Raw genomic sequence first — 14442 nt, forward strand, 5'->3', positions numbered from 1 at the left:
TGCCTCCCCATCACCAGTGCTGGTGTGTTTATGTCCCTGTAACTTAGCGGTTCAGCAAAAGAGACCAAAAGAATTAGTACTAGGCTTTAAAAAATAAGTCCTGGGATCAATTTGTTTGACTAAAACCCTTCAAGGTGGTGCTCCAGCATGGCCACAGTCAAATGACTGAAATAAGTAAAAGAATAAAGAATAAAATTTTGTATATTTATATTTATACATGTATATGTATTATATTTTAGATCAAACTGGCATCTCTTCTCCACGATGGCTTTCAGACAATATTTGCTCTCAGACCACAAGAATACCAAAACTGACACATGTGAGCAATGAAAATAAAGACGAAGATAATGCCTTTCAGGCCTTGAATCAATCAGCTATGTTCCCTGGTGAGACTTCTAAACCCCATAATAACCAGCCTCAGATAAATTTTTTGCCAAATCCAATTACCAACAATTTTAATAGAAAAACATCATCATTAGCATCATGTTTATCATCTCCTGAAATCCAAATCCAAGAATTTCCATCATCATCTCCTTCAGTTTCTTCATCCCTTCTCAACTTACCCAAAAGACAAGACAGCTACAGGAACGAGAATGAAATTGCTCCAAATATGACAATTCCACTACATCATGCAATGGCAGTAGAAGAAAACTCTCAAAGAACAATTGATAGGATCGAAATTCATTCCTCGGACAATCTAAATTCATCGTCAGTGAATGGTTTTCAAAAGGCAAACATGGAAAAAGACTGTATGAATCTCGAGGAAGAAATGAATTTAAACTATGATGTTGAGATAAAAGCTGAACCATTTTCATCTTTTAGCGAAGAAGAAGTTAATCTTCAAAGTAACTGTGCCCCTCAGTATGACATATTGGGATCTGTGGGGAAAATAAACCAAAATGATGTGAATCCAAACATTAGTTGTGAAAGTAGTATTACTCAGTCTAAAGGAACTATAACAATTGATTTAAATGGTAAGATTCTTGAAGAGGATACTGATAACATTATGATGACACAAAAACCACAACTAGAAGAGCAGCAACAGCATCAAATGATGCAGCAGCAGCAGTCATCAGCTTTGCCGCCAGTAGAGTCTCTTACCGGCAGAATGTTTCTACACCAAATACCAGTTATCAATCTGCAGAACTGTAATGTAAGGAAAGGTAAGGATTGGAGCTCAAAATGTTCTTGTGTATCTGCATGTTCACTGACTGTTGATATGGATTTTGTGTGTATGCGCTTGTGTTTGCATATGTGTGCACATGTTTGTGTGCGTATGTATATATATGTGTGTATGTACATGTTTGTGTGTGTATGTGTGTGTGTGTGAGAAACATCTTTTTTTACATGTGTATTGAATACATTGCTGAGTTTTAGTTGACATTTTTCCATCAAGGGGTTTTGTATTTTTGTATGAGTTCATTACAGTTTGTTTGGAACAGTAAACAGCAAAGTTCCTAAATCCATTATAAATACTTCTAAACCGTCAGAGCCTCATCTTCAGAATGAAATGATATTGGTGTGTGTTATTGCCTCTTTATAGCTGACAGGACCTATGTGATGGGTGTTGAATTTTAATTATTAGAGTTATATAGCTAGGTCATCAGCCAGCAGTTATCTTTGTCTGTGTGTATATTTTAACATTGTGTTTAGCTAAAACTGTTACTTTTATTTTTAATCATTTGTTTTTGTGGAGAATTCTCTAAATGTGCTGTTCACTCATGTTTTCCTACATAGTTCTGCTTCATGTTATGTGGCATAGTACACTGCAGTTGTTCCTTGTAAGTGCATGGTTAGCTGGCAGGTGAATATCATTTTTGTTTGGCCAGCATAACTGACGGTATCATGAAGTTACAACTTTCATGTTAGCAATCGAATTTATAAACAATATTAGTTATTAGCAGCTCATTAGCAACTTTACTTGTTTGTGGTTTGTTTCTAAAATGAAGGTATTTTTTTAATATTTTAGCATCTTAAAATACATATTAGCGTTCATTTATCAATTAGCTTAATGCTTTTTATCTTCTGTTTTACAAAGATGTTGATGATGTGTTCATCCATTTTATGATTACATAAATTTTATTAATATGCATTGAAATAATGTATGTTATATGTGGTTAGTATATTTTTAATAAGTGTAATATCTGACATATTTGTTGCAGTGTTTCTTCTTGTGTTGTTCTGTTGCTTGGTCTCAGTTTGTTAGAAATCCTGTTGTTAACTAGTGTTTGTTTGGGAGATTTCGTTATTTAGTGCTTCATTTGTGGAGGAGAATCTAAATGCACTTTCTAAGTAAGGATTTTACCACTGTCATTTTTTATTAGTCTAATCAGACATGATATATCTGTTAATTTGTATCTGCATGTTTATGCCAAGAAATAGAACGTTATATTGTCAGATTTTATTTGTACTGTTCTGGATGTTGGCTTTTTGTACAGAGTTGTTTCCTAGGTCTTCTTTTAATTTATCAGCATCTTGCAGTATGCTTATGGCAAGAATAACATCCATATACCTGCTATATTTACAGTGCTCTAGCAGCTTCTTTAAGTATGTTATCTGGGATGATGGATGGTTTTATCCTTAGGTATTTGTATACATTTTTTAATATAGCTTCTATTGTTTCCGTCACTGAAGTATTGGCAAACAGAATTTCTCTATTTAAGATAGAGATGTTACCTACACCATTGCTATCTTCAGAGATCTCTTGCAACTCTTTAGATAACTATATACTATACCATTTCATACAAAACTTTACTATGAAGTAAATCCATAGATTTTAGCTGTCACTGCAATTATAAATTCATCATTATAATTTAACATCCATTTTCCATGCTGACATGGGTTTTAAAAGTTAATTAAATGTATTAGGTTGATTAGACAGTTGTAGATATCTGTCATGTTTATTGTGGACAGTAAAAGAGAGATCAACTGGGCTATAGTTTCAAGTGTTGTTACACTCATTGGCACTCATTTAACTTACTCTTAACTGAACGCTGTCAAAAAGTATTTAAAGCCAGTGTCATTAGGCATAACTTAATTAAGTGGACTGATTTGAATATTTTACACATTTTTGGCTGTTACTATTAAGTAAATTACTGACATATCAGCAGTGTTTATTTTTCATTCTAAACTTTACTGTGGAGTATATCCATAGATTTTCGATATCATTGTATTTATAAATAAATTAAATTTATTATATATATTAGACAATCATAAACATCTTTCATGTTTATACAACCTTACTGTAAGCAATGAGGTTGTATAAACTCATTGCCAATCACTTACCTTCCTCTTAACTAACCACTGTGAAATTTATTTAACCCAACCCTTTAGCATTCAAATTACTTTGTCAAATGTAGTGCTTATTTATTTACATTGTTTTGAATTAATCATACACTATCTCTTAGCTTTGAGATTTCAATGATGTGCTTGTATATATATTTAGAATGATATTGTCGGGTAGGTGTAAGAGATTAGATCTGGCCAGTTTGAACATAAAACAGATAGAATATTTGGGCTGGATATAGCCAGTTTAAATGCTTAAAGGTTAAAGCTTCTGTTAATTAGTTTAATAACTAAATCAGGTAAACTGATTTCAATATTTTACACATTTTTGTTTCAGTTTACTCCATAGTACAGTTCAGTAAACCTTGCTGATATGTCAGTAATTTATTTAGTAAAAATAACTGCCAAAAATATGTCAAATATTCAAATCAATCTGATAACAGTGGCTTTAATTACAATTTGACAGTAGTCAGTTAAGAGATGGATAAGTGAAAATTGATGTGAGTATAATGATATTTGATTCATCTTTAATTGTCCACAAAAGGTTGTATAAATACAACAGATGTTTAAGACTAACAAATGTATTTAATCGATTTGATTCATTTATAAATGCAGAAGCGGCTAAGATCTATGAATTCACTCCATAGAAAAGTTTAGTATGAAAAATAAACACTGCCAACACAGTAATCTACTTACCACACCTTTTTACTGTGTACTTTTGATGATATTGCCTAATTGTTTAGCAGTCATGTGATAAGTATAATTATTTGAGATATTATGAGTAGAAGTGGTTTGTCTTGTTTGTACATTTCTATTTTTAATGTTTTGTCCATATGTTCTTTGGTTGTGTTGCTTTCGCAGATTCCCATGACTCACTGTCACCATCCAAATCCATTATTATGAATTTGAATTGGGAGCTTCAGTCATAGTGAATCTTTTATTAGCTGATGGAAGCTGCCCCTATGGACGTGTTGCAGTTATTCTCTTGATAGAGCTTAGTGATCCTGACTGTCGATCTTCTAAGATTCCTCCACTCAGTATCAATGTGAGAAGCACCATTGTCTCAGTTGAGCTCTTCCACTGCCTCTTCACAATCTATCATGTTGCAGTCATGTGACTTTGCTGTATCTCTGGCAGAGTGGCTAAACAGGTTCTATACCTTGCCAAAGAACAACCCATAACTATGCCGGGCACAGTTGTCACTTCGTGAAGTATTTTCAGAATACCCACAAACCCTATGTACTAGGAAAAATTCTCTTCACTGAAGTGGAAATAAAGAATTCCTATTTGAGAGTTTCTTGCTCTAATTGGATATTATTTATTTTACTTTTGAATGGCTGGTATTATCTTTTGGAATTCTAGAGTTGTGCATATATTGTAGATTGTATATGCACATGGGACTACAAATGCCATCATATATAGTGTCAGTGTTAAAATCCTTTCTAAGAAAGACATTTAGACACCCCCTGTACAAAAAAAACACATGCCAACTTCACCTCATGAAACTATGAAGATCTAGACACACCCATGATGGATATAGGAATATTGTTGTTTCAAACAAAATGTATGATGTGTGGAAGATATGAAAAAAAAACCTTGACAAAAATGATAAAAATTGAACACAGTTGTGTATACAATACACACAACACATACACACACATATATATATTTTTATATATATGTATCTGTATGTATTTATGTAGTGTTTGGGTAATATTCCATCTAATGAGGTAATGTAATACATATATACATACAAAGTACTCAAGTTGAGTTACCATCTAAAACTCTAACTTGCTCCATGACTAAAACAAAAAGCAGTGGTGTTATATCTACCTAGCAATGAATAGGTCTAGGTGGCTTATCATTGAAGAGATACATGTACAGAAGAATGAAAGTATGAATAGGCAAACAACTGGTATTGGTTTAGATTATCTCCTAATATAGCAATGAGCATCGTGTTTCTTTTATATTTGTATGTATATATATTTGTCCACGATCATGCTGGACACGAAGGAGGAGAGAAAATAGTAATTCAGTGAAGGAGAAGTAGCGAGAGTAATCACCCTGACTGAGAGGGAGTGAGAGAAAGTAATAGTAATGAGAGAAAGGAAGGGGTGAAAAAAAATCAGCATTCCAACTCTGTATGAGTATATGTGTGTACATGTGTCCGTGTACGAGGGAAGTATGTGAATGTATGTGTGATTATTATGTACCTTATTTATATATAAAATACTCCAATTAGCCATTATTATTGACAGCATGTGGTCAGCTAGTATAAATATAATTGCTGATTTGTTACAATAGGGTAGATCATAAGAAATAATGAAGTGAAGTGTGCAGGTAGTCTCTTGATATGCATTTATGTATGAATATCATAATCATCATGTCCACTTTTCCATACTATTGTGAGTTGGATGAAACTTCATGATATATGTGTGTGTGTATTCATGTGTTTTATATGTATAGTTATATAAAGGCATTCAAGTATTAACTGAAAAATCATACGATTTATTTTTACAAAGAAAACTTTAACAATTGTATATGAATGTGGTTCTCAACCACATGGTCCTGGGTCCACTCCCACTATGCATCCTGGGCAAGTGTCTTCTACTGTTGCTTTGGGCCGACCAAAGCTTTGTGAATGGATTTGATGGACAGAAACTGAAAGAAGCCCAAAAGGCGGCAGGCTGGCAGAAACGTTAGCACGCCGGACGAAATGCTTTCTGGTATTTCGTCCGCAGCTGCGTTCTAAGTTCAAATTCCGCCGAGGTCGACTTTGCCTTTCATCCTTTCGGGGTCGATAAATTAAGTACCAGTTATGCACTGGGGTCGATATAATCGACTTAATCCGTTTGTCTGTCCTTGTTTGTCCCCTCTGTGTGTAGCCCCTTGTGGGCAATAAAGAAATAAGAAACTGAAAGAAGCCCATTGTATATGTGTATGCATGTGTGTGTTTGTGTCTGTGCTTGTCCCCCATCACCCCTTGATAACCGGTGTTAGTGTGTTTGCATCCCTATAACTTAGTAGTTCAGCAAAACTGACTGACAAAATAAGTACCAAGCTTAAACAGAAAATAAGCACAGGGATCGATTAATTTGACTAAAATTCCACAAGACGGTGCCCCAGTATATGTATATATAAATATATATATATAAAATGTTGCAGGCACAAGCATGGTTGTATGGTTTAAAAGTTTGCTTCACAATCACATAGTTTCAAGTTTCAGTCCCACAGTACAACACCTTCAACATGTGTCTGCTACTATAGTTCTCAGCTGACTAATGTTTCATGAGTGCATTTCATAAAAGCGATGTACAAGCCCATTGTGTGTATGTGTGTGTGTGTGTGTGTGTGTGTGTGTGTGTGTGTGTAACATATATATATATATATATATAATGTATAACATATATATATAATATATATATAATGTATAACATATATATATAATATATTTATAATATATATTATATTATATATATATATATATATATATATATATATATATATATATATATATATATATATATATATATATATTATATGTAAATAATATATATATACATTATATATATCATATATATATATATAAACATATATATATCATATATAATATATGTATATATATATATATGTAATTCTCTCTATTATTTTCAGTGACATCCACCACAGGACGCAATAAAAAGTCTGTTCCTGCTGTTCTTAGTTCAACCAAACTCTCCAATAATTCAAATAGTAATGCCAGAGGAAAGCTTATCTGCCAGACATGTGGAAAAATTTTCAGATGCCGTTCCTCTTTGTCACGACATAAGTGGCTTCATAGAGAGAAAAGGCATCGGTGTTTTGTCTGTAAGAAAGCTTTCCATCGCAAAGAACACTTATACCTTCATTTGAAGCGACATGCGAAGTCTAATGATATCACCTGTCCCATTTGTGCTATGAAAGGCAGTAACCTCCATGCCATTGAAGAACACATAAGACAGTGTCACCAGAATATTTTCTGAATAGCTAATTTGTAAAGTGTACATAATTCTGTGTGTGTGTGTGTGGAAAAGAGAAAAACATGTATTTATTCATTATATGTTTGTAAAATAAAATGTAATTGTTTATTTTATTTTCAAACAAGTCTGGATATTTTTTTTATATATTTTATTGTATTAAAAAAAAATTAAATTATGAACCATGTATTTGAAGCCTACATACTTGTTTCTTTGTTTTCATTAATTAAAGGTGTCACAGGTGCACCTGAATGATAAGAATGTCATTTGAGATCACCCTCACTCTGCACACCTTGGATAAGGGTCTTTTGTTATAGACTCTATTCACAAGCTTTGTGAGTAGACAGGAACAAGGCAGACACCTTTTAGTTAGCTATCTTTGTGATTTCAAGGTAGTCATTCTAACGAAACTTCAAAAATGGACTCTGCTCAAATCAATTTTGCTTTAATTTTCTTCAATATGCAACTAGTTTTTTATTTTTGTCCAGTGGTTCAATTCATCATGTTTACCAGCAGAAGGAACAAATTTAAGCCATAAGAGGAAATATAACATAAGTAGTTGAAGTACTCAAACAAGAGTTATCGGAGAAGTAATGATGACAAAACCATGAAGGCAGTGCTATGCCTTGCCAGGTACCAAAGGTTATTGCAGATAAAATGTGATGTGTGTTTTGAGATAAGTGCACAATAATGCAGATAAACATTTGTAGGCTAGATTCATGGAGGGGAGGTGGGATATCAAGTCACCTGTTGTATTATGGTTATCATGTTTACCTTTCAGCAAAAGATCTAATGATCAACTTCCATTAATGACTTCATTACTTTAAAATATGTGTCTGTGTGTGTCTGTGTATATATGTTGTACAATAATGCTCTCAATGCAAATATGTGTGTGTATGAGATTACATATTTATTATTAATACAGGTGTGTGTGTGTGGGTGTGTAAGTCAGAAAAAATATGTTTGTGCTTGTATATTTGTCTAAGTATTATTAATCCTTTTCAGTCACTCTTACCAGTTGATTTTTTCACAGGGTATTGGATATTTTCTCTATACCTGTCATCTCTAAAGAGCATGTGCTGTTAGTTAAACATGCTGTTATTTAATAGCCAGTTGTTTAATACACAGTGCAAAACTGACTGGAAAGATCATCTGAAATGGATCTACAACAGTGTATACTTTAATTTACACACACACACACACATCACACACACACACACACACACACACACACACTCTTTAATCAGAAAATATTTTCTGCAAGTGCTAACAAACTCAGACAATTTAAGCTCTGTTAGAAGCCTCCACATTAATAAACATTTTCTCAGTGAAGTAAATTAGCATTGGTAGTTAGAGCAATACTTATCAAAACTACATGAAGAAGCAGAGATGAGAATTCATCACTGTATTCTAAAAATAATACTCTTTATATCATTGATGTGCCAAATATACTTGGGTAAAGCATCTTTCAAGTTTTTCTGAAATGAGGACATGTTGATAATAACTTGTGTTAAAAGAATGCTTAGCAAGCCCTGTGTAGAATTTTGAGCCAGCTTTTTGAAGGAAAGATATTTCAGACTGCTTCAATCTCTTAATGGTATTTACCAATAACTAACAACATGTAGAGTTATTACATTTGCATGTAGAAGAGAGAAAAAAATTAAATATCATCATCACTTTTCATGATATTCACTACATATCTATATATTGTGTGTATGTGTATGTCTGGGGTTCTGTATAATACACATATACACACATACAAACATACATACATACTTACAGTATATATATATATATATATATATATATATATATATATATATATATATATATATATATATATATCATCATCATCATTGTTTAACGTCCACTTTCCATGCTAGCATGGGTTGGACGTTTTCACTGAGGACTGGTGAACCAGATGGCTACACTAGGCTCCAATCTGATTTCGCAGAGTTTCTACAGCTGGATGCCCTTCCTAACGCCAACCACTCCAAGCGTGTAGTGGGTGCTTTTACGTGCCACCGGCACGACGGCCAGTCAGGCGGTACTGGCAACGGCCACGCTCAAAATGGTGTATTTTACGTGCTACCTGCACAGGATCCAGTCCAGCAGCACTGGCAACAATCTTGCTCGAATGTCTTTACACGTACCACTGGCACAAGTGCCAGGAAGGCAACGCTGGGCACAGGTGCCATCATGATTTCGCTTTCGCTTGCCCCAACAGGTCTTCGCAAGCCGAGTTTCGTGTCCAATGAAACATACATACGTACGTTATACACACATACATATAAATCTCTCGCAACACAATATGAACTGCTATCTGCTAATTTTCCCTCCTGACAAAGGAAACCATTCTTATGCTAATGTCTCTATACATCCATTTATTGGTTCCATATTCATGATTTCTTTCCCATTCCCTATGCTAATTATGAACTTTACAACTATTACATTATTCTCAGCTCCCAGAAATAGCTGTTGAGTTAGAAGACTATGGATTCTTCCCATAGTTTTCTGTATTGTTTATACCCCATGTAAAAATAAATTTATTTGTCAATATATATATATATATATAAATATTTATATGCTTATACATACATGTTTATCTTGTGAATATATTTAGTTTTTGCATCTTTATATGCCCCTACATATATCTATCTGTGTATATGTATGTATATTTGTATATACTAAGCCTAATCTTGTTTATCTGCATCACTATCTCCATATCACCTCACCTGGATTTCTCTTGTAGCCACCCTTTACCCCCATGGACCTAGTCCTTGATAAAGATTTTACAGCTTAAGTTCAAATCATTTGAGCACTCTGATGCGTTTTCTATATTGAGCATCTCTAGATTTCACCTGTTGACTGTGTACTATATATATATTTTATTATATGTATTTATTTTCTCGAACAAAATAAATTGGTTAATAGATACCAGGGTAGCAAAGATCACAAAATAATTGTGGTGTAACTCCTGTTTATGAGGTAGAAACTCCTTGTTATTTTGAGTACTTGAGTATATATAAATTTAATGAATGGAGTAAAACGCATATGTTAACTGCATACTTTTATTAACATATGCGTTTTGCTCCATTCATTAAATATATATATATATATATATATATATATATATACATACATACATACATACATACATACATACATACATACATACATACATATATATATATACATACATACATATATATATGTATGTGTGTATATATATATATATATATATATATATATATATATATATATATATATATATATATATATATATACATATATACATGCATATAGGTATGTATACATATGTATACATACATATATATATATAACTTTTTTTTATTATTTTCAGTGACATCCACCACAGGACGCAATAAAAAGTCTGTTCCTGCTGTTCTTAGTTCAAGCAAACTTTCCAGCAATTCAAATAATACCAGAGGAAAGCTTATCTGCCAGACATGTGGAAAAATTTTCAGATGTCTCTCATCTTTGTCACGGCATAAGTGGCTTCATAGAGAGAAAAGACATCGATGTTTTGTCTGTAAGAGAGCTTTTCACCGCAAAGATCACTTATATCTGCATCTGGATCGGCAACATGCAAAATCTAATGAAATCCCTTGCCCCATATGTGCTATGAAAAGTAATGACCTTCATTCTATTTATGAACACATTAGACAATGTCATCAGAATATTTCATGAATAGTTCAAATTTTAAAGTGTACATGATTTTGTGTATGTGTGAAAAAGTGAGGAAAAAGTGTTTTTATTCATTATTCATATGTAAAATAAAATATAATATTTCATTTTCATTTGAAACAAGTCTGAATATTTTCTGATATATTTTATTACAGTAAAAAAATAAATAAATAAATAAAATTATGAACACATTATTCAAAGTCTACATGTTTATTTTGTAATGTTCAGCTTCCTGAGTGATCAAGAAATTTACTCTATAATCATGTCATTTCTGATTTGATCTTAATATGCGCCACCTTGAAAAACTGTCTTTTACTATAGCTTTTGGGTCAACCCAAGCCTTCTGATTGAAATTTATTTGAGAGAAACTGTATGCTAAATGGCTTGTAATTGTTAAATGGTGGACATAGTTAATTGCCCTTTTTGACACCAGTCCCTGAACCTTGGATATCTTTAGCAGAGTTCACTCTTTTGTAAACATTTGGATTAGGTTTCCTAGATTCTCACTCCAGTTTCAGAAACCCTTCAGAAGAGGTCATGATTACTGTTTTCCCTTTTATATATGTGTATATAGTACATGTAATGTTTGTTGGGGATGTGTCAGTACTGCTCATAGAATAAAGTTATTAGTTCATTAGTATTCTGAAAGTCTCTGATTATTGACACTTTAGCACTTAAAGCAACCATATCAGACTCAAATATTTCTAGCTGTTCTATGTTCAAACCAGCCAGATCCAGCCTCTCACAACTACCCTAAATATAAACAGTTATGCCATCGAAATCTCAAAGCTACAAGATAATGCATGATTAACTCAAAAACAATGTGAATATATAAGTATTACATATGACAGTATAGCTCCCAGTAAGTTATATTTAACATTTTAAATCCACTTTCCATGCTGGTAATAGTTGGATAGGTTGTTATTGTCCTAGTCAGTTCTTTTTCATAGTTATTGCTCTCCTAGATGGATTGGAGGATTACATCTCACATGTATATATGTACATTATATTTTTGACTTTGGTTCTATAGCTGGATCCTCTTCCTAACATCAGCCAGTTTACAGAGTGTACTGGGTGTATTTTATCATAGCAATAGCACAACTGAGGTTGTAATGTCCTCAACAAGACAAGCCTAAAAGATCCTCTCAATCTTACATTTTTCTCTTCTTATTCTATGTCCTCTTTATAGAGTATATTGAGTACATTTTATCATGGCACCAGCACTAACAAGGCTGCTCTAAGCTCCACACAACAAAAGGGTCCTCATTGCTCAATGTTGTCACCTTTTTTCCCAGAATAGAATGGGTAGAAAAGAAGGCAATCACAAAAGATGAAATAGGGTGAAATGGAGAAAGAGGTATGAATACATAGGGAAAACTGAATTTTGTCCATTGCATGGAATAGGAGAGAGAAGATGAATGAGGATGAGCTGAAGAAAAGAATCACATATGGAAGGGGAAACAGTGTTTGGATTGATAATATAAAAAGAGAGGGAGAATTGGGAGAAACAGTAATGCAGTACTATAATGGTTGTAATGGTTGCCCATGCAGGAAACTTCCCTCTTCTTGCCACCAGTATTGTCCAAATGAAAGAAAACGGCTGATACTGCATGGTATCAATGGATTGCAGGCAAACTCAGAATGTATATCTTCAAAAGTCACCTACTTTCTAAACTGGATGAAAATGGCAGAAATTTCACATTTCTAACACATCGAAGAAGTTGAAATGTTTTTATTTGAAGGGATGCAAATAATCTTGTGAGAATTATTACTCTGCCTCTTTTATAACAACTAGGTCAATAACCATGAAGATGGCAAGAGTAGAAATGATGACTTTTTCATTAAAAACTTGAAAATATAAATTCAAGCAAATGTTAGTGAACTATCTAAGCATGTTTGGATGAAATAAAAAATGAATACTGTCTAAGTTTGATGAAAATGACTAAATTTCATATTTCAGACATATATATGTATATTTGTTGTGAAGTGTAGCTGCTAGAATAAGAATAGCCTGGGCAAAGTTTAGAGAGCTCTTACCCATGCTGGCGACAAAGGGACTCTCACTCAGAGTAATAGGCAGACTGTATGGCGCATGTGTACGAACAGCCATGCTACATGGCAGTGAAACATGGGCTGTAACTGCTGAGGACATACGTAAGCTCGCAAGGAATGAAGCCAGTATGCTCCGTTGGATGTGTAATGTCAATGTGAATACCCGTCAGAGTGTAAGTATCTTGAGAGAAAAGCTGAACATTAGAAGCATCAGATGTGGTGTACAAGAGAGACGATTGCGCTGGTATGGACATGTGGTGAGAATGGATGAGGATAGCTGCCTGAAAAAGTGCCACACCCTAACAGTTGAGGGAACCCGTGGAAGAGGTAGGCCCAGGAAGATCTGGGCTGAGGTGGTGAGGCAAGACCTTCGTACATTGGGCCTCACCGAGGCGATGACTACTGACCGAGACCTTTGGAAGTGTGCTGTGCGTGAGAAGACCCGGCAAGCCAAGTAAGATCGTTGCCAGTGCCCCTGGATTGGCTCTTGTGCGGGTGGCACATAAGATGTACCATTTTGAGCGTGGCCATTGCCAGTACCGCCTGACTGGCTCCCGTAGGATTTTCGAGCGAGATCGTTGCCAGTGCCCCTGGACTGGCTTGTGCGGGTGGCACATAAAAGACACCATTTCGAGCGTGGCCGTTGCCAGTATCGCCTGACTGGCCTTCATGCAGGTGACACGTAAAAGCACCTACTACACTCTCTGAGTGGTTGGCGTTAGGAAGGGCATCCAGCTGTAGAAACTCTGTCAAATTTAGATTGGAGCCTGGTGTTGCCATCCGATTTCACCAGTCCTCAGTCAAATCGTCCAACCCATGCTAGCATGGAAAGCGGACGTTAAACGATGATAATGATGATGATGATAACCAAGGTTAATTCTGATCAAGCATCTGTGATAAAAGGCTTTCCACTAGTAATCATTTGGTCTATTTATATATATATTGGGAACTAGATTGTTCAATGTGTCTTTTTTCAGATGGTAGAGTATAATGTGAAGGATATTTGGTTGATGTATTTTTCAGGTTGTGTGACCATATACAAGCTCCCTAATTATGCTTGTGTGTTTTATATATAAAAATATATATATCAATACGTAAGTATGATCCAGGGATCCAAGTGTAGGAAGTTAGTAAGCTTCAAGCAATTAGGTGGCTAGCATAGATGACAAAAAGTGGACAATATGCAAGAAATATACTTATTAAGATCATAAGTTACATACTTCTCATATTGAAGTTAAACGGAATTTCAATAAGCTGATTGTCTCCATGCAACTCATGATTTAGCAACTCACACCGCTAAAAATGTGAATAAAATCCCCCAAAAATAGAGAATACAACAGGTAGAATATCCACTAAAAATCGTTTCATACCTAGTTGAAGTTTGTTATGTAAGTAATAATGA

At 34.1% G+C, this 14442-nt stretch overlaps 1 protein-coding gene across 6 annotated transcripts in view; it reads left to right on the forward strand.

The window, feature by feature from the left end:
• The window catches only part of LOC106882044 (uncharacterized), a 46271-nt gene extending 35089 nt beyond the window's left edge, over positions 1-11182 (forward strand). For 3 of the 6 annotated variants that reach the window (XM_089354014.1, XM_089354010.1, XM_089354015.1), the window contains exons 4-5: positions 240-1163; positions 10645-11182. In XM_089354014.1, the coding sequence (XP_089210140.1) occupies positions 240-1163; positions 10645-10991 (1271 nt within the window). In that variant the 3' untranslated portion in view covers positions 10992-11182. Of the gene's footprint in view, positions 1-239; positions 1164-6939; positions 7481-10644 lie in introns of those variants that run through there. The other 3 variants (XM_089354012.1, XM_014932602.3, XM_089354013.1) reach the window with 1 other exon arrangement.
• Positions 11183-14442: the final 3260 nt, after the last annotated feature.

This window comes from Octopus bimaculoides, chromosome 6, assembly GCF_046866305.1.
Source record: "Octopus bimaculoides isolate indiv1 chromosome 6, ASM4686630v1, whole genome shotgun sequence".
Taxonomy (NCBI): domain Eukaryota; kingdom Metazoa; phylum Mollusca; class Cephalopoda; order Octopoda; family Octopodidae; genus Octopus; species Octopus bimaculoides.